At 43.5% G+C, this 27,476-nt stretch overlaps 1 protein-coding gene across 2 annotated transcripts in view; it reads right to left on the bottom strand.

Annotated features, from left to right (window-relative positions):
* The window catches only part of PLCB1 (phospholipase C beta 1), an 887,199-nt gene that overhangs the window by 75,689 nt on the left and 784,034 nt on the right, over positions 1–27,476 (bottom strand). For both annotated transcript variants that reach the window (XM_073628625.1, XM_073628626.1), the window contains exon 31: positions 13,609–13,695. In XM_073628625.1, coding sequence (XP_073484726.1) covers positions 13,609–13,695 — 87 coding nt within the window. The remainder of the gene's footprint in view (positions 1–13,608; positions 13,696–27,476) is intronic.

Raw genomic sequence — 27,476 nt, 5'->3', positions numbered from 1 at the left:
GATTTTCGGATGGTCAGTAAAGAAATCGCCCCACAAGTCAAAAGTACAAACACGCATGCTCGGAATCAAGAAACGACTGGGAAGAGTTTGGTTTTGTAAACTACCATTCGTAATGGAGAATTAACATTCGTGACGCGGCAATTGATGAAATGTGGAAATGCAGCGCACAATTCTCATCTTCTTTAATGGGATAATAATGAAGCTGCTTTGCTGGTGATACTGATGGAGTTCTGCCAAACATATTTTAAAAGGCATTTGTTTTGTACGATCTGAAAATCACAAATCAACGCTCACCAAACTTCCACTAACACGAAATTAGCAGAAGGGCCCAAAGGGTGGCCCTCTTTATACTCTCATAGTACGTCACTACGTTCGTGTTTGTCAAATGACAATTTGCGGATAGTTAGGATGCTAGACAAAATCCTGCACATGCGCTTTTGACAAAAATCAGACGCTCGGTCGTACAACAATGAGGCTATGTGTACAAGGCCTAAAGGTGATGGACTGGCCAAGCATGTCTCCAGACCTAAACCCTATTGAGCATCTGTGGGACATCCTCAAACAGAAGGTGGAGGAGCGCAAGGTCTCTAACATCCACCAGCTCTGTGATGTCATCATGGAGGAGTAGAAGAGGACTCCAGTGACAACCTGTGAAGCTCTGGTGAACTCCATGCTCAAGAGGGTTAAGGCAGTGCTGTAAAATAATGGTGGCCACACAAAATATTGACACTTTGGGCCCAATTTGGACATTTTCACTTAGGGGTGTACTCACTTTTGCTGCTAGCGGTTTAGACATTAATGGCTGTGTGTTGAGTTATTTTGAGGGGACAGCAAATTTACACTGTTATACAAGCTGTACACTCACTACTTTACATTGTAGCAAAGTGTCATTTCTTCAGTGTTGTCACATGAAAAGATAGAATAAGATATTTACAAAAATGTGAGGGGTGTACTCACTTTTGTGAGATACTGCATACTTGGTGGAGAAACCCTTGTTGGCAAGCATAAAGGTCAGACGTTTCATATAGTTGGTGACCAGGTTTGCACACATCTCAGGAGATATTTTGGTCCACTCTTCTTTACAGATCTTCTCTAAATCCTTAAATGCGTAAAGCGTTTGTTAACCTAAAAAACCCATCCTGCTCCCTTAAAGCATGTTATACAGCACAGTGCTTGTGCTGTGTAATTTGGCCCCCTCTAATACTTAAAAAACCCTGGCTGATCCTGCCTGGCGATACCCTCCCCTCTGTAAACTGACCACGGTTTATCATGGCTGCTGAGCCCTGACACCGTGGTCAGTTTATGTACCTCCGTCATCCGCAGCTCTCTGGCCCCCCGCCTGTCTGCTTGTATCAGCACCTGCCCCCTCCGCTCCTGCTGCTCTCATAATTACTATAAAATCTTCCCACCCCCTCTGTAATATAACGTTATGTGCCCCTGTGCCTGTGTTATATAAAAAATTTGCTGGTCTGTACCTATATCACAGTGGCTCCCAGAGATCACATGACTCCTCTGCTCTCTCTCTCCTCTCCTCTGATGTCAACAGGAGTGCTTGGCCCCACCCGCTGGAGCTTTCAGATGGTCAGAGGAGAGAGCTGAAGAGTCACCTGATCGCCGGGAGCCGCTGTGATATAGGTACCGATCAGCATATTTTTTATATAGCACGGGGGGAACTTATTGTTATGTTACAGAGGAGATGGGAGGATTTTATAGAAGTGGCTTAACAACCACTTTAAGGTTTCTTGGCTGTCTCTTGGCAACACAAAGTTTCATCTCCCTCCATACATTTTCTATAGATTCTATATTCTATATTCTATATATATAGATTCAATCTGGAGATTGACTGGGCCATTCCATGACCTTAATGTGCTTCTTCCTGAGCCACTCCTTTGTTGCCCTGGAGGTATGTTTTGGGTCATTGTCATGCTGGAAGACCCCCCCTTGACCCATCTTCAGTGTTCTGGCTGAAGGAAGAAGGTTCTCATCCAAGATTTTTCAATGTAAGGCCCCATTTATTGGTCCCTCAATGTGGCAACGTTGGACTGTACCTTTAGCAGAGAAACAGCCCCAAAGCATAATGTTTCTACATCTGTGCTTGGCTGTAGGGATGGTGTTCTTAGGGTCAAAGTCAGCATTTTTTTCCTCCAAACACAGGGAGTCCCCCTCCTCAAGTAGGCACATGTACAGTCATGCCAACGAACAACTAAATGATTCAGAGAAGAGTTGGGAGAGAGTGCTGTGGTCAGATGAGACCAAAATTGAACTCTTTGGCATTAACTCGACTCGTCGTGTTTGGAGAAAAAAATTGCTGACCCTAAGAACACCATCCCTACAGTCAAGCTCGGAGGTGGAAACATGATGCTTTGGGGCTGTTTCTCTGCTAAAGGTACAAACCGACTTTGCTGCATTTAGGGGCCAATGTACGGGGCCATGTATTGTAAAATCTTGGATGAGAACCTTCTTCCCTCAGCCAGAACACTGGAGATGGGTCATGGATGGGTCTTCCAGCACAACAATGACTCAAAATATACCACCAAGGCAACAAAGGTTTGGCTCAAGAAGAAACACATTAAGGTCATGGAGTGGCCTAGTCAATCTCCAGACCTTAATCCTATAGAAAATTTATGGGAGGAGCTGAAACTTCCAGTTGCCAAAAGACAGCCAAGAAACCTCAAGGATTTAGAGAAGATCTGTAAAGAAGAGTGGACCAAAATCCCTCCTGAGATGTGTGCAAATCTGGTCACCAACTACAAGAAACATTTTACCTCTGAGCTTGCCAACAAGGGTTTCTCCACCAAGTACTGAGTCATGTTTTTGCTTGGGGATCAAATACTTATTTTACTCACTGACTTATAACTTATAATGATTTATAACATTTGTAATGATTTATAACATTTGTATCATGTGTTTTTTTTTTTCTGGATTTTTGGTTGATATTCTGTCTCTATCATTTAAAATACACCCATGATAAAAATTATAGACCCTTAATTTCTTTGTAAGTGGGCAAATTTACAAAATCTGCACGGGATCAAATCATTATTTTCTCCAAAGTACATAGTTTGTACATAAAATCAGCAGTTGGTGTAGCGAGCACACGGCCCTCTGTTCATAGCTTTTCCTCCTTTTTATTGTGTGCCTTTAAAAAAGCAGCGTCTACCCTCCCGCTGCCACACATCAGATATATAACAATATAGTAAATATAGAATAGATAGAATAGATAGAATAGATAGATAGAATAGATAGATAGAATAGATAGATAGAATAGATAGATAGAATAGATAGAATAGATAGAATAGATAGAATAGATAGAATAGATAGGATAGAATAGATAGATAGATAGATAGATAGATAGATAGATAGATAGATAGATAGATAGATAGATAGATAGATAGATAGATAGATAGATAGATAGATAGATAGATCTATCTATATATATATAGATATATAGATATATATATCTATATATCTATCTATATCTAGCTATATCTATATATCTATCTATAGATATATAGATATAGATAGATATAGATAGATATATATATATCTATCTATATATTTCTATATATATAATTTTTCTTTTTTTTTATATAGAATATAATAATTTTACAGATTATATATAAGATATATATATCTATATATATATATATATATATATAGATATATATATAAGATATCTATATCTATATATATAGATATTTATATCTATATATATATATATATATATATAGATATAAATATATATAGATATATATCTATATATATAGATCTATATATATATATAGATCTATATATATATATATAGATCTATATATATATATATAGATCTATATATATATAGATCTATATATATATATATATCTATATATATATAGATATATATATATATAGATCTATATATATCTATATATATCTATATATATATAGATATATATATCTATATATATATATATAGATATATATATCTATATATATATATATATATATATATATGTGTGTGTGTGTATATATTTTCTATATAGATATATAGATATATATATCTATTTATCTATATCTATAATATAGATATAGCTATATATAGATATATATCTATATAGATATAGATATATATCTATATATATAATATATAGATATATATCTATATATATTGTAGCTATAATATGTATATAAATATGTTAAATATATAAAATTATTATATTAAGAAATATATATCATACACACACACACTGTATATATAGTACATATATTATTGTTAGTATATAAGTTCAGCAGTTGGTGTAGCACATTGCCCTCTACTCTTTTCCTCTGATTTTCTAGAGGATGATTTCCTAATATAAATTTCCTCGGACTGTAGAAGAGTTCATTTGGTTTAACACAGCAGAGTAGCTCTGGCCATAGATCACAACAACAGACTCAATATAGTCTGTGCCTCCCCAGTCATATGTCAGGAGACATAATTGAAAATGGTGTGAGGAAGGGAACCGATATTAGCTAGGCCAAACAGATCTTTTATTTATTTATTTTTTTACTTGCCTTAAAGAACTATGGTTTAAATGAAGAACTGATTATAATTTTAATGAACGGAAGATGAAACGAATAAATATAAAATTTCATCTGCTTTTTTTTTTTTCTTTTTTCAGCAGAAGAGCAGCTAATATGAATATTAGGAGCCAAGACCCTCACAAATTAGATGTTTTGTACTGATGCTGATTGACATTTCATTAAAGGAAATAAGGAGTCTCTCTGGCTACAATACTTGCTGAACCAAAAAAAAAAAAAAGCACACCAAAGAGTAAACTAAGAAATCCTAACCTACTTACACTATATTACCAAAAGTATTGGGACGCCTGCCTTTACACGCACATGAAGGAGGGTTCAATATTGAGTTGGCCCTCTCTTTGCATTCTTCAGAAGTGCGTTTGTGAGGTCAGGCACTGATGTTGGACGAGAAGGCCTGGCTCGCAGTCTCTGCTCTAATTCATCCCAAAGGTGTTCTATCGGGTTGAGGTCAGGCCAGTCAAGTTCCTCCACCCCAAACTCGCTCATCCATGTCTTTATGGACCTTGCTTTGTGCACTGGTCCAAATCATTTGGTGGAGGGGGGGATTATGGTGTTGGGTTGTTTTTCAGGGGTTGGGCTTGGCTCCTTAGTTCCAGTGAAGGGAACTCTTAAGGCGTCAGCATACCAAGACATTTTGGACATTTTCATGCTCCCAACTTTGTGGGAACAGTTTGGGGATGGCCTCTGCCTGTTCCAATGTGACTGCGCACCAGGGCACAAAGCAAGGTCCATAAATACATGGATGAGCGAGTTTGGGGTGGAGGAACTTGACTGGCCTGTACAGAGACCTGACCTCAAACCCGGTAGAACACCTTTGGGATGAATTAGAGTGGAGACTGCGAGCCAGGCCTTCTCATCCAACATCAGTGCCTGACCTCACAAATGCGCTGGAAGAATAGTCATATATTCCCATAGACACACTCCTAAACCTTGTGGACAGCCTTCCCAATATTGTACCGTACAGACTAAGACTGGGATGCCATTAAAGTTCATGTGCGTGTAAAGGCAGGCGTCCCAATACTTTTGGTAATATAGTTTACTTGTTCTTGGAGTAAGTATTGATTTAGAGAGGGGGGGTTACAGATATTCTATAAAAGGTTTGTAGCCAACAAACTGTGCATATTGGAGTTCTTAAAGGATTCATATTCAAATGTTTTAATTATTTCATTATAGAGCGCAGTATAGTTTCTAATTAAAAAGTATATAGGGCGTAGAATAAATTAAAGCCCCATATATGAATACTTTAAAAAAACCCTAGCTGATTATTAGGAAGGCTAAGCTTCTGGTAACTACCACCTGTAGCAGCTTTTCTCTTTACTCCTGAGTAACGGATGAGCTCCGGCGTGTTCGCATGCTGCACGTGCCGATCCCGCCAGGAAGTCGGCACGGCGCAGCGCTAATCACAGGCAGTGAGACATTTCCCGATGTGTGGCTGCAGAGCTCGGGAAATGTCTCACTGCCTGTGATTAGCGCTGCGCCGTGCCGACTTCCTGGCGGATCGGCACGTGCAGCATGCGAACACGCCGGAGCTCATCCTTACTCCTGAGGAACCCTTGAACTATTTTCAGCTTCTCAGGGAACCCTTTCTGAAATGCAGTATACCCAGGCTTTTTTTCCATCGGGAACGTGGGGGGACGACACAAGTCCGGCACCTCCAGCACTGAATGTATGTAATGACAAGGGGTGTTGGGGTGTGCTGCAGGGTCTGTGGATACAGGCTGCTGGGGGATCTATTGTTGTTGGAGGGGATCTATATTTTCAGTGGGATCTACTGTTGAGGGAGAGGTTGCTGGCAGCGGGAAGATCTGTTGTTCTGCCGGGGGTCTACTGTTGCTGGGGGGAGGAGGGGGGTATATTGTTGCAAGCGATCCATTATTGCTGAGGGGATATTTTGTTGATGGGGGGGGGGGGGTCTATTGTTGCTGTCTGCAGGGGATCTATTTTACTGCTTTTCTTGTTATCATTGACAAATTCCATACAAATTACTTACACTTCAAATGTTACTTGGTTCTGTATTCTCTAAAAGGGGCAGTACTTGAGTTGGGTAGGGGTTGGAACCAGGGACAGTGCTTGGAGGTGGGTAGAAGGCGGAGACAAGGGGTGACTCTGAAAGGGGGTGTTTCTGCTCCTATTCTCTAAGAAAAAAAAGCCCTGAGTATACCTATAGCTTATAGTACATTAGAATGATCACTGCATTGAGTAAAGTTTTAAAGCAAAGAATAAGTTGTGTACCTAGAATATTCATCAACAGGAGCAAATAATTTTGTTACTAATCTCCTACAAAATTATTTTTAGTAGAATTATTGAAATCAATAACTACAGCAGAGAAAGGCACATAGTAAAAAATCGTGGTGTCCACTAACATTGTAGACCAGTGGCATTGCTATGGGGGTGCGGGGGGGGGGGGGCGGCCCGCACCAGGTGACACACTGTAGACGTGACCCCTTACGATTGTGGTTGGTGGAAAGGTGCATTGGTGGTCAGTTTGGTGCATGATCAATCAACCATTGATCATTAGCAGCCTTTAGGAGGAACCCTAGGTTTTCACGGATCCCTGGTTGAGAAACACTGGGATATGCTATCGGGTGTCAAGGTTTAGCCTGCAGTCTCCCGCCTTTGTTGTTTGGCTTCTGTGTTCACCTATGGGTGTCGCCTGCTATATCATGGCTTTATGATCCTTTCCCTTCTATCACTTCCTGGCCCGCCTCCCAGTTGGCTTCACCATATAAGATGTAGTCAGTGCAGCCCACGTTGCCTGAGCAACTTCCAGTTTCTCTGAGCTTCTTGTTTGCCTTTTATTATTTATATTCTATGTCTGACTTCCCATGTACCAACCCGCGATTTGTCTACCAGTAATGCTTGCTTGCCACCCGCCCTGACCTCAGCTCGTTTCCTGGATTCTCTTCTGTTCCTACCATCTGTACTCTGCATATGTAAGTGGTCTTCATATCGTCAGCTGGGTGTACCTGGGGGCTGCAACCTGGTTCCAGCTTGCTGCAAGTCCATCCCCACTATCAAGGGCCCTGGTGAAAAAGCAGGCTGGGGCTTAGACTCGGCTCCCTGGGGAAGCCAGAGTTGGCGTTCAACAAGGGTGCACTACCACAAACTTGACACAGGTTTAGACTTCCAAAGGCAGACAGGGAAAATTATGGTAAAATATATATAAATGTGTCTGCGCTGAAAAATCCAAAAAGTGCTCCGTGCAAAAATGAATAAATCAAATAAATATATACTGAATATCAAAAAATCAGAATTAATTGACTGTTAGTGCTTAATCCACATGACCCACAAAAGTGCAATGTGCAAAATTATTCCAAAATCTGAGTGTCAAGATAGAAATGAAAGAATAAAAAATGTAAAAAAATATATATAAACCAATCCTTATAAAAAGTCCTTATAGTCCATAAAATATAAAGTGCTCAAAAAAGTGTGTCCATAATTAGTGAAGTCCATCCATCCTGCTCATTTCATAAGTGTATCACCATAAAGCATGCCTTAGTGCTCTCCTGTGACCCCCAAAAGCGCATGCGCTCACCTTGATGTGTGTGACACAGTAACTAAACTCTGTCAATACACACTTTGGAGCCACTCCTGTGCTCAATGGGATCAGCTGTGTAGGTCTCCAATGCTCCCAAACAACGTCATATTAACATATGGAAAAGAAAGGAAACTCCATAGCGCAATATTGCAATATAAAAAGAATCTTTTATTCAAAACAAAGCTCTCCCTTATTAGGGGTACTCACATACTGCGGGTGCGTAAGAGCACCATCCTATACAGGTATAACAAGCCGATCGTTTGTATATGGCGTGCGGTGCGGTGTAAGTGTCCAAAAACTCTCTCTCTCTGCTGACAGCTCCGTCCTGGCCCCTCCCCTACGCGTGTTCGGCACAGGGATCACGTGCCTTCATCAGCTAACAATAACGGTCACTGGGTCATTGTGTGGTGGGAGAGCAATCCACAATTGCTCAAGGAACCCTAACAACTATTCTTCCAACTGACCCCATGGGGCATAATTCTTCCCACTGACAACACTGATAGGGCACTATTCTTCCAACTGATCCCATTGATGGGAGATTATTATTCCCACTGACAACACTGATAGGGCACTATTCTTCCAACTGACCCCATCAAGGGGGCATTATTCTTCCCACTGACAACATTTATAGGGCACTATTCTTCCAACTGACCCCATTGATGGGGGATTATTCTTCCCACTGACAACACTGATAGGGCACTATTCTTCCAACTGACCCCATTAAAGGGACATTATTCTTCCCACTGACAACGCTGATAGGGTACTATTCTTCCAACTGACCCCATTGATGGGGCATTATTCTTCCCACTGACAACACTGATAGGGTACTATTCTTCCAACTGACCCCATTGATGGGGCATTATTCTTCCCACTGACAACACTGATAGGGCACTATTCTTCCAACTGACCCCATTTAGGGGGCAATATTCTTCCCACTGACAACACTGATAGGGTACTATTCTTCCAACTGACCCCATTGATGGGGCATTATTCTTCCCACTGACAACACTGATAGGGCACTATTCTTCCAACTGACCCCATTTAGGGGGCAATATTCTTCCCACTGACAACGCTGATAGGGCACTATTCTTCCAAATGACTCCAACTGACGGGCACAATTCCTCCTACTGACAATAAGAGGGCACTATGTCTCTCACTTATACCTACAATGGAACATTCTTACTGACCACTGGTGCTAGGCCATTTTTTTACTACCACTGACCATCTACCACCGTTGATTACTCCCATTGGCCAGTGACACCGGGGCATTTCCTTCTCCCACTGGCCACAATCTGGTCTGCTAAAGTCTGAAGGACAGTAAATTGGCCTTGGCTTGGAACGTTTTAAAAAGCCTCCACTATCCTGTCAATATTAGAAACATAACACCTTCACCTTAGAGGTGAAATTAGTAGCAATGGCAGAAGAAGCCATGTCATTTTAAAATTCAACAAAGATATTTTGTTCTTGGGTTGGTGGAGGGCAAGACTCCAAGCCATATCTAGACATATAATAAACATTATAAAAAGCCAGTCTATTTTTTTTTACTGACCTTTGCACCCAGCAGCCATAAACCATGAAAGGTGCCAGTACTTTTTGACATAGTAAGTAAACACATGGAAAAAAAATCTTCATATTAAGCCTCTAGCATTAAGAAACATTAGAAAGAGAAAGATATAAAAGAGCGGGCATCACAAGGTTCCCCTAAACCGCCTATTTAAATATATGTATCAAAATTCCGTTAAGACCTTCTACTCAAATGGAATCCTAGACGCATTTATCAAGTTTCTTTTGTGCCTAGAACATTCACATTACAATTTATATGATTTTTTTCCGAAAGAAAACTCACATTCAATTAGAATGTCATTTGTTCGAGAAAATTGTCTGCATCTTGAAAAAAATGTTTTAATGTTTTCTTCAAATTTTCTCACTCTTTTAGTTGAAAAATTTGACAAACATAATGAAAATTAAAACTTTAAAACAACATTCTACTAGGAGTATGGTCACCTTTAGAATCTGCACTAAGGCAGGCCATATATTATCCAATTTTCTTTCCTTCAAACTTCAACTGTGTTGATAGGGGAATCCCTCCCTCAGTGCCATTGTATTCTGCCACGAAGAGCGCAGGGAGCCTTCCCTACCACCAGGATACAATGATCACTGTTGGCGGCTATAGCAGTTCCTGCATACCAGTTCCTGCTGAACCATCAATGGCCAGGTTAAGGCCTTCAGATCTGAGATCTGTATGCTAAAAAAGGCAGGTGAGCTACTGAGGATGAAGTAGTTCGCTGGAGAACTAAGGTTACAGATTAACTGCTGATTATCCTTGACAATGTACATGCAGACAACTGACCCCTAGTACTATACTACTGAAAGATCGATTGCTGACCACCCTTGAGTAAAGCATACTTTATGTCAAGATCAGTGGTGGTATTGTCACCGCTGGCACTACTAGGTGCCAAAGAAAGAGGTTGCTGGAGGGCCGCATCAACATTGTGCCCACTTTAAGCATCACAGTGCCCCCTTTAAACATCACAGTGCCCCCTTTAAGCATCACAGTGTCCACCTTTACATTACCGTGCCCCCATTATATCAGCATGCCCCTTTACATCACATTACCCCCGTTAAACATTATCGCGCAGGCTCCTCTGCACAGTCCTACTAAGGTAGAGGCACACAGCCGCTGGGTGTTCTCCCCCTCTTCGTTCTCCCGCCCGACCGCTATCCTCCTCATAGCGAGCAGGGGCGGGAGGTGCTGCATATCGGGAGGGCGGGCAAGAGCTGCCCAACTTACTACATTAACAAGCAGGTGATTACCGTCTCGTTCATATGAAAAGACTCCCGCCCTTTGCTCCAATATGCAGCACCTCCCACCCCCGCCGACTGTGAGGATGATAGCGGCGGCCAGGTGGGAGAACCAGGAGAGAGAATACCCAGGTTTATTAGTGGCATAGCCGCGGTCCAGACAGGACTGTCGCTCGGTCGGGGTTCGGACCACGGTTCGCCATTTTGTATACCCTGCTATAGTTAGTATCTTACAGGGTAAAAGAGGCAGAGGCATGACGGAACTGATTATGTATTAAGGCAAAGATCAGAAACCCACAGCAATCAGAATCCATCTTAAAGGGACCGGATACCACTAAAAAGAACTTTGCCTGGTTGAAAACACTCTTGCACATCACCGTTGACCTTCTAGTATCTAGTGTACTAAAGTAAGACACTAAAGTGTCAGACCATCCAAATGTATACAGCATTTGGTAGATAATGATAATAGTGTAGTATTAAAGGAGAAGTATAACCAAAGCTTCTTTGACTGCACTTTTCCCATGGATCACAGGAGTAATCACACTCTAGAGAGATGCACCATTTCCACTTCTCAATGGGAAAGAAAGTGATGGGACATCCAATGTTATACAGTTGTCACTAGAACAGGAGATGAAGGGAAACCTACCAGTGCTGACACCTATTCCGGGGACAACTATCTAAGAGGGGATTTCCCCTTATGATGGAAAGATTTCTTCTCACTTCCTGTTGTATCACCGGGAGAGGAAGTGAAGGGGAATCCCCTAAAACTTGTTTAAATGAACTAGATCAGTGATGGCGAACCTTGGCACCCCAGATGTTTTGAAACTACATTTCCTATGATGCTCAACTACACTGCAGAGTGCATGAGCAATATGGGAAATGTAGTTCCAAAACATCTGGGGTGCCAAGGTTTGCCATCACTGCTCTAGTCTAGACCATCCAAAAAGAAGGGTTTATATATGTTTAACCCCTTTATGATTGCAATGCGCATATATGCGGTGGCAGGATGAGTATGTCTTAATGTTCAGATGCTACATATATGCTGTGTTGTTCTGGGGAGCAAACCATCGGCACTCCCAGAAGCTTTTGACAACTACTGACAATTGGGTGCCAGTAGGATGGGTTTCCAATGGTGTCAGCACATTGCCGCATAAATTGGGAGTCCTCCTATGGGCTTCAGGCATCACAGCCCACTTTAAGGGCCAGCTCTTGACGTCAGCAGGTTAAATCACTTAAGGGGGATCTATGGTCACAGCATACACTTTTTATAACATTAGCATTGTAATAACAATACACATTATCCTTATTTTTAACAATCCAATATAAGCTTACTTAAAAAAAAAATCTCCTTTCATGTTGTGAGTTCTGCCTGTCTGCTGGCCCTCTCTTTGCACAACTTCCTGGATTCCCTGCATGCTTTGCCGCTTCTCCTCAATTTCTAAGGACTACAGATCCCATGGTACCTGGCTGCCTGCAAGCAATGATTCCTGTACTGACTCCGCCTCCTAAAACTCCTCCTCTCAGCACCTCTGTAGTACAGAAGGCAGGCTCTGTGAAATTTGTGACACAGCAGTGCCTACTCACAGGGCATAGTGACTGCGTGTCATAAAATTCAAGGAACTGAATGTGTGTGTGTGTGTGGGGGGGGGGGGATTCAACATTAAGTAAGTTTACAAACTTCAACATTGTTCAGATTAATAGAAGTACAGTAGGCGAGAAATAATTGAAATACAATGTGGAAATAAGTGTATGAATTCATACTTTGACCATAGATACACGTTAACAGCTTTTCAGTGATTCCGTTGATTCAGCAATGACCATGAGATTCATTCTACTTGCTGGACTTTTCAGTTATTTGCATTGTGGATAATGGGAACATTCAGTAGGAGTTATGCCCTGTACACACGATAGGATTTTCCGACAACAAAATCCATGGGATTTTTTCCGACGGATGTTGGCTCAAACTTGTCTTGCATACACACGGTCACACAAAGTTGGTCAGAAATTCCGAACGTCAAGAACACGGTGACGTACAACACGTACGACGAGCCGAAAAAAATGAATTTCAATAGCCAGTGCTGCTCTTCTGCTTGATTCAGAGCATGCGTGGCACTTTGTGCGTCCGAATTGTGTACACACGATCAGAAATTTCCGACAACGGATTTTGTTGTCGGAAAATTTGAGAACCAGATCTCAAATTTTGTGTGACGGAAAGTCCTATGGAAAATGTGTGATGGAGCCTACACACGGTCGGAATTTACGACAACAAGGTCCTATCACACATTTTCCATCGGAAAATCCTATCGTCTGTACAGGGCATAAGACTTCAAGGTGGCCAGAAGAGCTCAGAACTAGGGTGGGGAGAAGACACTGATACATTTGGCAAGAGATATAAGAAGCCTGGAGAGTCTGAGCCCACTGAACCTGATCAAGAACATAAACCGGCTCCATACTCCGAGAACAGAGAAGAGATATGTTCCCCGGACTGGCACATAAGGAGCATGGGGTACAACTACTTCCTTTAGAGTTCATGTATCTTGCTGGCTCAGCAATATGGCTTCAAAGCCGGCATTGTTTGGAGTTATTTTTATCAATGGATACTTCGGAATGCTGAAGTGCATTTAGCTCAGAAAAAAGATGCATATTTTACATTCTGTCCACTTCAAGCTAAATATATCCTAGAGAACAGCTGAAGAAACAGGACACGTTACCTTGGGCTTTTCATCCAGAATCTGCTGACGGATCTCCTTGTGTTTTTCTATGAGCTTCTCTTGCCTTTTGCTCTGAGCATCTTCTAACTGGAAAAAGAACAGAGAATAGTCAGAAAAGCTTTGTCTACTTCATAGTCTTAGAAAAGGAAATATTAGGCGGAAACATTGGCTGTCATACACTTATGGGTCCATTCAGGGCCGCCATGAGAAATCATGGGACCCCCGAACAGCATGCCTGACAGGGCTTCTACCCCCCATATAGCCTACTTGACAGGGCCTCTCCCCCCCCCATACAACTTACTTGACAGGGTCTCTTTCCCCATGCAACCTACCTGACATGGCCTTTCCCACCATACAACTTAACTGGGCCACTGGGCCTCTCCTCCCCGATACAACCTACCTGATAGGACCTCTCCCCCCCATTACAACCTACCTGACAGGGCCTCTTCACCCCATACAACCTACCTGACAGGGCCTCTTCACCCCATACAACCTATCTGACAGGACCTCCTCCTCTCATACCACCTACCTGATAGGGCCTCTTCCCCCTATGCAACCTACCTGTCAGGGTTTCTTTCCCTCATACAACCTATCTGATAAGGCCAATTCCCTCCCCATACAATCTACCTGAAAGGACCTCTTTCCCCCATACAACCTACATGATAGGTAAATAGTCCCCTCTCCCTCCCTTGTTTTCACACAAGATTCACACTACTTTCACCCGAGATTTGCACATTTTTTTTCACTAGAACCTGTAATGGTCTCTCCAACTTCCAAGGGCATGATGGTGACCTCCAGAGCCAGGGAGAGCTGACATTCCCCCTCAGGGTGCTGGTTACTGAGCATGGTGGGTGTAGTGCAAGATGAAAGGATGGGCACCAGTCACTTTTAAAAATGAACAAAGAGGTTTTTATTTGTCTTAACAGGAAATGTGGGAGAGAGGGTTAGGGCATAGGATACCCTTAGGCAAATACAATAGCAACTAGGCAGACTCCGAAGACAAAAACAGAACTAGGCAATACAGAAAAAGGGCCTTTAAGCTGAATGCAATGATCTGTATCTTGTAGCAATGGCGACAACTTCATTCACAGTATCCCCAGTATCCCACTGTAGATCTTCAAGCTCAACTCACAGCATCCTACTGTAGATCCTCAAGCTTAGCACTCAGCTACCTGCTGGACTTCTCAAGATTCACCCACAGCTACCCACTGTATTCTTCAAACTTCACCCACGCTACCCGTTGGGGTCCTCGGACTCACAGCTACCCGCTGGATCCCTCAAGCTTGACTCACAGCTACCCGCTGTTCTTATCTTCAAGCTCTACTTACAGCTACCTGCTGTAACAAGTTTTTAAATCAGTGTGGCATTGCGCCGATTAGGACGGTACCATTGCTGGCAATTGCCGCCGATTTGACATACGATTTGACATGTCGGGTCACATGTCGAATCATACCAATGTGAACCAGGGCGGATAGTAATTCCAGCAGCACTTCCCTTTTGCCTTTAGTTAGCATCTATATGTATTATATACTATGGTCCCTGCCTATGCATTTATATATACACCTACTAGCTGTATACAGTAGCTCACAAAAGTGAGTACACCCCTCACATTTTTGTAAATATTTTATTTTATCTTTTCATGTGACAACACTGAAGAAATGACACTTTGCTACAATGTAAAGTAGTGAGTGTACAGCTTGTATAACAGTGTAAATTTGCTGTCCCCTCAAAATAACTCAACACACAGCCATTAATGTCTAAACCGCTGGCAACAAAAGTGAGTACATCCCTAAGTGAAAATGTCCAAATTGGGCCCAAAGTGTCAATATTTTGTGTGGTCGCCATTATTTTCCAGCACTGCCTTAACCCTCTTGGGCATGGAGTTCACCAGAGCTTCACAGGTTGCCACTGGAGTCCTCTTCCACTCCTCCATGACGACATCACAGAGCTGGTGGATGTTAGAGAGCTTGAGCTCCACCACCTTCTGTTTAAGGATGTCCCACAGATGCTCAATAGGGTTTAGGTCTGGAGACATGCATGGCCAGTCCATCACCTTTACCCTCAGCTTCTTTAGCAAGGCAGTGGTTGTCTTGGAGGTGTGTTTTGGGTCGTTATCATGCTGGAATACTGCCCTGCGGTCCAGTCTCTGAAGGTCACAGTACATGTTGGCATTCATGGTTCCCTCAATGAGCTGTAGCTCCCCAGTGCCAGTAGCACTCATGCAGCCCCAGACCATGACACTCCCACCACCATGCTTGATGTAGGCAAAAAAACACTTGTCTTTGTACTCCTCACCTAGTAGCAGCCACAGACGCTTGACACCATCTCAACAAATAAGTTTATCTTGGTCTCAACAGACCACAGGACATGGTTCCACTAATCCATGGCATTAGTCTGCTTGTCTTCAGCAAACTGTTTGCGGGCTTTCTTGTGCATCATCTTTAGAAGAGGCTTCCTTCTGGGATGACAGCCATGCAGACCAATTTGATGCAGTGTGCGGCATATGGTCTGAGCACTGACTGGCTGACCCCCCCCCCCACCCCCACCCCTACAACTTCTGCAGCAATGCTGGCAGCACTCATACGTCTATTTCCCAAAGACAACCTCTGGATATGACGCTGAGCACGTGACCTCAACTTCTTTGGTCGACCATGGTGAGGCCTGTTCTGAGTGGAACCTGTCCTGTTAAACCGCTGTATGGTCTTGGCCACCGTGCTGCAGCTCAGTTTCAGGGTTTTGGCAATCTTCTTATAGCCTAGGCCATCTTTATGTAGAGCAGCAATTCTTTTTTTCAGATCCTAAGAGTTCTTTTGCCATGAGGTGCCATGTTGAACTTCCAGTGACCAGTATGAGAGAGTGAGAGCGATAACTCCAAATTTAACACACCTTCTCCCCATTCACACCTGAGACCTTGTAACACTAACGAGTTACATGACACTGGGGAGGGAATATGGCTAATTGGGCCAAATTTGGACATTTTCATTTAGGGGTGTACTCACTTTTGTTGCCAGCGGTTTAGACATTAATGGCTGTGTGTTGAGTTATTTTGAGGGGACAGCAAACTTACACTGTTATACAAGCTGTACACTCACTACTTTACATTGTAGCAATGTGTCATTTCTTCAGTGTTGTCACATAAAAATAAATAAAAAAATGTACAAAAATGTGAGGGGTGTACCCACTTTTGTGAGATACTGTATATGTCAAAACAAAATATACAATAACTCTTTGGTATATCTTGCTATATATACTCCTCTATACACTCATCCTTTCTTATGTTTAACCACTTCAGCCCCGGAAGATTTGACTGCTCAATGACCAGTGCAGTCACTGTAAATCTGAGGGGTAGATCTGATATGAGGGGAAACTCTGCTGATTTTATCATCCAATCATGTACAAGCTAAAATGCTGTTTTTTTATTTTCCTTGCATGTCCCCCTCGGATTTACAGCGACTGCACTTCCAAGTTCACTTTCAGTGCAATTTCAAGTGCACTTTGCACTTGTAGTTTGCACTTGTAGTGCATAGTGGATTTGCCTTTTGTAAATAACCCCCAATATCTTTTACTTTCTGCTATAATAAATAGCAGATCACAATAAGAGTATATTTGCGCAAAAGTTATAACGTCTACAAAATAGAGGACAGATTTACGGCATTTTTTTAATAATTTTTTTTTTTACTAGTAGTGGCGGCGATCTGCGATTTTTATCAGTACTACGATATTGCGGCGGACAAATTGGACACTTTTTTGGGACCACTGTCATTTATACAGCGATCAGTGCTAGAAAAATGCACTGAATACCGTATAAATGTCACTGGCAGTGAAGGGGTTAACACTAGGGGGCGATCAAGGGGTTAAATGTGTTCCCTAGGTGTGTTCTAACTGTAGGGGGGAATGGGACCGTCTAGGAGGAGAGAGATCGGTGTTCATACATAGTATGAACACACCATCTGTCTCTACACCCCTGAAAGAACAGATCCAGGTTCTCGCTCTGTCACAAGTGATCGCGGGAGCCTGGCGGTCATCGTGTGCGCACCCCCAGTGGCCAAAAGGTGAAGCGACGGTAAGGTAACGTCGTTTCGCCCAGCCGTGCCATTCTGCCGCAGTAAAACTGCGGCGGCTATTCGGCAAGTGGTTAAATAGAGCATGAGGAATTCCTCAGTGTTATAAGAAGCTCTCCCAAGTACTGCCAGAGTGATTGGGGGTTTGGCAGTGATTGGCCGGGCACACCTGTTATGGACTATAAAATGAGTGCTTCAGCACTGCATACTCCGTCCATCTCCCACTTGGCTGGCTACATCTTTGCAGTGGCGTCTCCAGCTTTCATATTTAGGGGGGGGCACAATGGGGGACAGGGACAAAAGTAGGGGGGCAACTATAAAATGCAATTATATATATATATCCTGGGGCCCTTTACTTCGATCCCACATTGGCCCTTTCACATGTTCTGCAGTGAGCTCCCTTCCTACTGTATTGGGGCCCCCCAGGGTGGCAGAAAACAAGAGATATATGTCACCAGCATACTAAGAAAATATGAGGGTCCAAAGCAGTGGGAGAACTATCAGGGTTGCAAAGGTTGTCTTGCCACCAGGCCCTGGTGTTCTGCCACTGTGGGGTTCCCCAGCCCCCTCTTGCTGTCCTGCCCCTGCTGTTGACAGCGCTGGTCTGGCATCTCTTGGAATTTACAGGCTGGTTCTCTTGTCCTAAGGACGGGAGAAATCAGTCTGTTTTTTCAGTAACTGAGAGTCCTGGTGGAGTCCTTCCTGCAACTCGCTCTTCTCCCTGCCAATAAGGATGCAGGGGAAGGATTAGATTGGGCGGCCGAGGTTGTGTAAACGCTCGCATTATGCAGTGTCAGCAGAGGGAGGGGGGAGGAATCACCCGCAGGAGCTGACTGGGGACACTCTCCCTCTTAGACATTGCCTCCTTTGTAAAAAAAAAAAAAAAAAAAATTTTATTGGGGGGGGGGGGGGGGGGGGGTCACATGGTGGGGCACAGCATAATGTTGGGGGGGGTCCTCTGGCCCCCCCCTAGGGACGCCATTGCATCTATGCTGTGTGCAACCTCTCCTGGGGGGACTAATTTGCAATGTTCCATTGCCTTCTGGCTTATCCAGAGCAAAAAGAAAGAACACAAATTCCACTTGCTACACTCCACATTTCCTGACCCAATACAATGGCCAACATCAGTGGATCAAAAAGATCTTGGAAAAATGCTGGTATGTGCTTAAAGCTGACCCACTTTTAAATAAAGATCTACCAACACATGCCAAGATCACCTACTGCAGAACACCCTCCCTAACAAGCTGCCCCACCAGCAAAACATCACTTCAGACCATCACTGGGGGCTTCCAATGTGGAGCGCCCAAATGCCTAGCATGCCAGTCACTTGACAAAAGAACCCATAGTGTTTTTGCCACAAGCACTGGCACTGAATGGTCCATTAACATCTTTTTGAACTGTTCATCCTAATTTCTAATCTATGTACTCAGGTGTCCATGTAATTTACAGTAGGTTGGAAGAACAATCCAAACGTTCCACCAAAGATTAAACGAGCACAAATCCAACATCAGGCTGGGGTTTAAGAAACACAGCGTGTCAAAGCATTTCTTGATACATCACAAAGTTGTGGAGCAAACCCCCATTTCCTAAGAAATACAACAGATTTACGATACTCTGCAAACAATAAACTTTCTGGATACACAGATTGAACACAATTATCCCAGATGGCCTCAATGAGGCCAGTGAAACTTTCTAATAATCACTTTGCCATTCCTCATCTAGTAGATACCCGAATGAACTAATACATCCCTACCTGTATTTCATGTGTATAAGCCCTGATGAAGGGGGCAGGTAGACCCCCCCCGAAATGCATTGGCTATTTCTTGCTCTGTACCCCCTGACCTTTAATGCAATAAAATTGCATCTGGACCTATTAGCAGTGGTGTGGAGCTTAAATTTGAACTCTTCTTACTTTGCAGCTAAAGGGGAAGTAGTTGGGGGAGAGGGGGGGAAGAATGTGACTCAGTTGCGTTTTTTTACCCCCGCCCCCTCCAATCATGTAAATGAGGCCTTATTGCCATCACATGCAGGGAATTGAATTTCTGCATCCATGTGTGACTGCACCTCCTTGTGATCACGTTAAAGGGAAAAACTGATACACGCCGTTCACGTCTAAAGCACCTCTGCAAGTTCCCGGGGTGAGGTTCCGCTGGAGCAGTCTGAAGCCCCCGGAACTTAATTTAATTTTTTCTTTTTTTCTTACCAGTTTAAGCACACGGAGCGGAGGAGCTGAATAATGACACTGTCATTATAATCTAGTTGCCTCAGTTGGCTGAACAAAAATATTCCGCCAGAAAATCAATGTATTTGATTAATAAAAACAGAATTTTCGCCAGGATCAATATTTTATAACATGGCCTGTGCTAGCTGCCAAGTCTGGTCATGTGGCACCCTGTCCAGCACTTTAACCCCATAAGTTGCTTTCCGCTTAGATTGTAAGCTCTTGTGAGCAGGGCCCTGATCTCCCTCTTGTACTGAGCTTGATTGTAACTTTACCGTCTTCCTTTAGATTGTAAAGTTCCAACGCAATATAAATCCTGTATGATAATAACAACCTACCGTATACCTCTGCAGCCGCAGTGATTGGCTAAACACATGACGGATTCATAACATGATATTTTTGCTAAGGGTCCCTTGCACATGGCCGCTAATTCAATGCAAAGCATTTTTATCTACAGATCTGAATGCAGATGAATTGTTTTCATGGAGACATGTACATTGGTGCATAAACGTGCTCGGAGTTCAGAATTGTAACCTAAGGTAAAAAGAAATCTGTATCTGAGGACAGGCATGTTATGCACGTAGGCAGGGCCGGTGCTACCACTAGGCGGCCGCCTAGGGCGCACAGCTGCCTAGGGGCACCCGGCTGCTGGTCTCCCTCCACGTCTGCATGCCCTGCAACTAACTCAGTCCGACTGGTAGTGTAATTAGAGGTGCAACGCAGCACTGGAGCAAGCGCTAGAGGAAGCAGAGCCAATGCTTCCTGTATAGCGGCGCCTTCTCACACATGGGCAGGGCAAAGGGGGTGGAGTCAGGGGTGGAGCCAATGGGGGCAGCAAAATGAGGTTTCGCCTAGGTTGTTAAAAATCCTTGCACCAGCCCTGCATGTAGGTATGTAAAGGCATAGATGCAAAAAGTACATTTTAGGACTGAAAACAAGAGCAGGAGGATATCATACCTCCCAACATTTTGAGATGGGAATGAGGGACACCTACTAGCAACTGTTTGTAGGCATATGACACGCCCCCTTAAAAGAAAATTAACCCCCAAAAAAAGGTTAATTAAATCCACAAGGGACTTTTTTTTTACCACTACTATTCCTTTATATTGGCTTATAAAATTTACAAATGCTGCAATTTAGAAATCAGATGAAAGGTTTAGTGCTGGGAAACACATTTTGAAAGATAAAAAGTGCTTTTTATATACAACTATATAGATCAGACCAAAATGAGGGACAAATGAGGAGGAAAGAGGGACATTGCTCTAAATCAGGGACAGTCCCTCGAAATCAGGGACAGTTGGGAGCTATGGGATATACAACGAGAATTGTATGTATTTGAATGCATATTAGTCTTTACCCGTTAAAACGCAAGCATTTAACTGATCATTTACACCCAAACTTTCAGTTTTCAGGGACGTAGGTTACATTTTACAAATATTCATGGGCTGAAAAAAGAATTTGTTTTAAATGAATGAATCCACCTTTAAATTAGGGTCCCCAACAGATTCACTCTTACATCAGAGTCCCCATCAGAGCTTCCCCTTATATCAGGGTCCCCATCAGTCCCCCTTACACCAGGGCTGCCATTAGAGTCTCCCCTTACATCAGCATCTGGGACAGATTCACTCTTATATCATGGTCCCCCCTTAATTCAGGGTCCCCAATCAGAGCCTCCCCTTACATCAGGGTCTTCATTAGAGTCTCCCCTTACATCAGGGTTCCCATCAGAGCCCCCTTACTTTAGGGTCCCCATTAGAGTCTCCCCTTAAGTCAGGATCCCCCATTAAAGTCTCCCCTTACCTCAGGGTCTCCATCAGAATAACCTTTTCATCAGGGGTTCCCATCCGAGTTCCCCTCATATCAGGGTCTCCAGCAGAGTTCCCCTTTTATCAGGGTCCATATCAGAGCTGCCCCTTATATCAGAGCCCCCCTTACAGTAGGGACGCCATTAGAGTCTCCCCTTACATCAGGGTCCCCAACAGACTCACTCTTACATCATGCCCCCCCTTTACATAAGGGTCCCCATCAGAGCCTCCCCTTACATCAGGGTTCCAAGCAGATTCAGTCTTACATCCGGGTCCCCCCTTACATCAGGGCCCCCATCAGAGTTCCCCTTACATCAGGATCCGCATCAGAGTCCCCCCTTACATCAGAGGCCTTCCTTACATTGGGGTCCCCATCACAGCCCCCCTTACATCAGAGACCCCATTAGAGTATCCCCTTACCTCAGGGTCCTCATCAGATCCCTCCTTACATCAGGGTCCTCAGTGGAGTCACCCTCCCTGGGGCAAGCACATCACTGGCTTATAAGACCGAAATGGGAAAAGTAGAGTCCATAGGCAGCTTCTGCTGACCTGAATTCTCAATCATTGCACATTGAAGATACGCCATTGACCCTAAACTGAGGAGCAGACAAAACTGGGTAGGGGGGCAGATGTAGCTTGGAGACCATTAATTTATGCAAAAGTTTTTGTGCTAAAAAGAACATGCTTATACGATCAGTAAAATTTTAATGGCGGTATGCATGTAGCCTAAGGGACATTGCACATGGCATTTTCATCAGTCTCTGTTTGTTTTTACCTTCGGAATACCAACCCACCACACCACAACCACATGTACTACACGTGGCTGCAGGCCGGTTGCGGTGTGGCGCCATTTGCTTTGATAGGTCGCGTCCAGCGGCAGTACCGCCTGCCGAATGTGACATGGCAATTCATTTTTTTGGCTTCATGGCCACGGCATGTGTCCAGCTAGAGATTCCGGCAACTTCTGTATTTCATGGTGCGTTATTTGAAATGCATTACTATCAAGCTGTAGAATGTTTGTTCCATGGCATTATTATTAGTCCTATATAGTTTATATGTGAATTCAACTGCAACCAGTTTCCATAAAGCTAGCTGTTCTGGTTGAACGTACAATGATGTTCCGGGGTGGTATTCCCAGTAATTAAAGTAATGAAAAATATAAATTGGCTTCAAGTACATGTTTTTTTCATTTATCAAGCAGTGTAATTAAAAAATGCTAATTCACCACAACTGATTTAGTTCAGTGTGCAGAGCCGTAATGCTATCAGAAATGCAACTTTCTGAAATAATTATTTAGTTAATCTCTCCAATGAAGCGCTTGCCAACTGATATTCTGCTAGGTTACCCTGGGCCATGATGAATTGTCTGACAAAGTGGTTTGCCCAGAGTATTTTACTCTTTGATACAGCCAATATGGATGCTTTCCTTTAAAGCACAGTGCCATCATCCACTATTTAAATCCTATATGACACTGACAAGCTGGATGCGTACCCAGGATAGTGTGGGCAAGGGTGGCCCAACCTGGAGCGGTCTCTTCAACACTCAGCATTTTCTTATATATATATATATATATATATATATATATATATATATATATATATATATATATATATATATTTAATGAGAATAGCGGTGATTAAACTCAAGTAGCAGGTGCATTTACAATGAGCTGCGCCAGTCCAAACTGTAGTGTTAGGGCGTGGCTGCCCACTTTTATTGAGTAAAGGAAAAGTTCACTTATACACCAGTTGCCCACGCAGGGGTTTCTTCCACAAAACATGAATTAACGAAAATACCAAGCCACCTGGCTTACGTGTTGGCAGCACTGCTGCTCCTATTACCAGTCCTTTGACTGTGTCATTCAGCTCTCTCGCACACTCGGCTCTCTAGCCTTTAGTTGCAGCGCCCTGCTGCATGGACCACCTGTGGCCTAGGGATTGGGGCTCTCCTGACACCCCTGGTAGGAGCTGACTTAAATATTGAAACCGAGACCTGCTGGCTTGTGGCTGGGTCCTCTGACCCCTTAATAAGACCTCTGTCCTGTGGCTTCTGGCTGGGCACTCTGACCCCTCGATGAGACCTCCTGTCTCGTGGCTTCTGGCTGGGGCCCCCTGACCCTTCCGTCTCCCACACTGGGAGCGGTCTCCAAAATCAGAGCATTAAGCAATTCTCAGACCTGACTTTATAATGACCCTGCATGCTTATGTAGTGAGCCAGGTTGCAGGCGTCTAGCAAAACCTGGATCCAGGGTTGAATGTTCTGATTCAGAACTACAGAATCTGGAGAGATGCTAGTTCTGAACCTTGCGTTAACCCTTAATGAGACTCCTGGGTCACCTTTTCCTACAGTGGCGTCTCCAGCTTTCAAATTTAGGGGGGGCACATGGGGGGACAGGGACAAAAGGGGGGGCAACTATAAAATGCATATATATATATATATATATATATATATATATATATATATATATATATATATATATATATATATATATATATATATATATATATCCTGGGGCCCTTTACTACGACCCCACAACGGGCCCTTTCACATGTTCTGCAGTGAGCTCCCTTCCTACTGTATTGGGGTCCCCCAGGGTGGCAGAAAACAAGATATATATGTCACCAGCATACCAAGAAAATATAAGGATCCAAAGCAGTGGGAGAACTATCAGGGTTGCAAAGGTTGTCTTGCCTCCGGGCCCTGGTGTTCTGCCACTGTGGGGTTCCCCAGCCTCCTCTTGCTGTCCTGCCCCTGCTATTGACAGCTCTGGTCTGGCATCTCTTGGAATTTACAGGCTGGTCCTTCTGTCCTAAGGACGGGAGAAATCAGTCTGTTTTTTCAGTAACTGAAAGTCCTGGTGGAGTCCTTCCTGCAACTCGCTCTTCTCCCTGCCAATGAGGATGCAGGTGAAGGAGCAGATCAGGCGGCCGTGGTTGTGTGAACGCTCGCATTATGCAGTGTCAGCGAGCAGGGGAGGGGGGAGGAATCACCCGCAGGAGCTGACTGGGGACTCTCTCCCTCTTAGACATTGATTTTTTGTAAAAAAAAAAAATTTTTTTTTTGGGGGGGGGCACATGGTGGGGCACAGCATAATGTTGGGGGGGTCATGGCCCCCTCTGGCCCCCCCCCAGGGTCGCCATTGTTTTCCTATAAACTTATAGTGACAGAGCCTCTCTCTGTCACAACATATATATATATACACACATATACAGAGACTAGCTACCCAGACCGTTTCCTAAAATGACATGCCTGATTCCAGTAATGATACATATCACATAGGGTATTCTTTGCTATTTGACCAACCACTGAGCTATGGCATGGAGAGGATTTTTACACCTTTAAAACACTAATACAGGGCACACAAGAGCTAGACCATATTTGAAAAGATGTGTCTGTGTATGCTGTGATAAAGCACACTGCCTTGCATTTCAGATGTATTTAACAGACAAGACCTTCAATTCAACAGACAAGACCTCCAATTCAACAGACAAGATACTTAACTCAACAGACAAGATACCAAACTCAACAGACAAGATACCGAACTCATCAGACAAGATACTGAACTCAACAGACAACACCTCCAACCCAACACACAAGATCTGTCTGCATTGCATTACAGATGTATTTAACAGACAAGACCTTCAATTCAACAGACAAAGACCTCCAATTCAACAGACGACCTCCAATTCAACAGACAAGACCTCCAATTCAACAGACAAGACCTCCAATTCAACAGACAAGACCTCCAATTCAACAGACAAGACTTCCAATTCAACAGACAAGATACCCAACTCAACAGACAAGATACTCAACTCAACAGACAAGATATCCAACTCAACAGACAAGATACCCAACTCAACAGACAACACCTCCAACCCAACACACAAGATCTGCAACTCAACAGACAAGACCTACAACTCAACAGACAAGGCCTCGAATTCAACAGACAAGACCTCCAATTCAACAGACACAAGACCTCCAATTCAACAGACACAAGACCTCCAATTCAACAGACAAGACCTCCAATTCAACAGACAAAACTTCCAATTCAACAGACAAGACCTCCAATTCAACAGACAAGACCTCCAGCTCAACAGACAAGACCTCCAGCTCAACAGACAAGACCTCCAGCTCAACAGACAAGACCTCCAGCTCAACAGACAAGACCTCCAGCTCAACAGACAAGACCTCCAGCTCAACAGACAAGATACCCAATGAAACAGACAAGATACCCAATGAAACAGACAAGTCACCCCCAACTCAACGCCCAAGACACCCAACTCAATTGACAAGCCATGCAACTCAGTGCAATACATAGGTGGGAAGTGGGAACAAGTCCTAATCAAAGCCATGGAGTTGATTTACTTTAGAAACACAGAAAGTTCACTTGGCTTAATGAATAAAGCCAAGCAATGTTCACTTCAATCAATATATTTTTTTAATTTCCCTGCACGTGATTGTGAATTCAGAGTGAACACAACTTCACTTTTTTCACAAAGCAAAAAGCCCATCCTGTGCTCTTTTAGTAAATTAACCCCAATGCATAATCTCAAGTTTGAATATTACCTGCCCTGGAAGCCACAACAAAATGCATGGTGATGTTACTTGTGAGAACAAGCCCCTAGGCCAGGGATCTCCAAACGACCCCCCTCCAGCTGTTGCGGAACTACACGTCCCATGAGGCAATGTAAAACTCTGACATTCACAGACTTGACTAGGCATGATGGGAATTGTAGTTCCTGAACAAATAGAGGCCCATAGTTTGGAGACCCCTGCCCTAGGCTATGGGATGGAGGGTAGGTAAGGGTTATGGGAAGAAGTTCAAGAAATAATAGAAGTACTATGTAGTATACCATGAACAAACTTCTTGATCCCCTTCAGTCTGGATTTCGCCCTCAACACTCGACGGAAACTGCTCTCAAACTCACAAATGACCTACTAATGGCTAAAACCAACGGTCACTATTCTGTACTACTTCTCTTTGTCCTCTCTGCTGCCTTTGACACAGTGGACTCCTCAAAAAACTCCACTCATTTGGTCTCCGTGACTGTACTCTTCGTCTTCTGTACTTTTCATCCTACCTATCCCACCGCTCTACTACATCCTCTCCTCTTCCTTTCTCCGTCGGGGTCCCCCCAAGGTTCTGTTCTTGGACCTCTCCTTTTCTCAATGTACACCACCTCCCTGGGTCAGTTGATTGCCTCCCATGGATTGCAATATTATCTCTACGTGGATGACACCCAAATCTAACTCTCCACCCCCTCAGCTCTCTCCATCTGTCTCCTCACGCATCACCAACTTACTAACAGACATACCAGCCTGGCTGTCACATCACTTCCTCAAACTCAACCTATCCAAAACCGAGCTCATGATATTTCCTCCCCCACGTGCCACTTCCCCTGATTTCTCTGTCAATATCAACGGCTCAAATATCAACTTGTCCCCCCACGCAAAGGACCTAGGTTTAATCCTGGATTCCGAACTAACCTTTCATCCCACATCCTATCGATATCCAAAATTTGCTGCCTCAACTTCCGCAACATCTCCAAGATACACCCCTTCCTTACCAATGTCACCACAAAGCTTCTAATGCACTCCCTGGTGATCTCTCACCTCCACTACTGCAACTCTCTCCTCATTGATTTACCTCTAAATAGGCTATCCCCTCTTTAGTCCATCATGAACGCTGCTGCCCAGCTCATCCACCTTACAAACCGCTCAGCGTCTGCTATACTCCTCTGCCAATCCCTCCATTGGCTGCCACTCAACCAACAAATTTAA

This window comes from Aquarana catesbeiana, linkage group LG04 (assembly GCF_042186555.1).
Source record: "Aquarana catesbeiana isolate 2022-GZ linkage group LG04, ASM4218655v1, whole genome shotgun sequence".
In the NCBI taxonomy this organism is placed as follows: domain Eukaryota; kingdom Metazoa; phylum Chordata; class Amphibia; order Anura; family Ranidae; genus Aquarana; species Aquarana catesbeiana.
The sequence above is the reverse complement of the archived record's forward strand: the minus strand, read 5'-3'. Positions and strand labels throughout refer to the sequence as shown.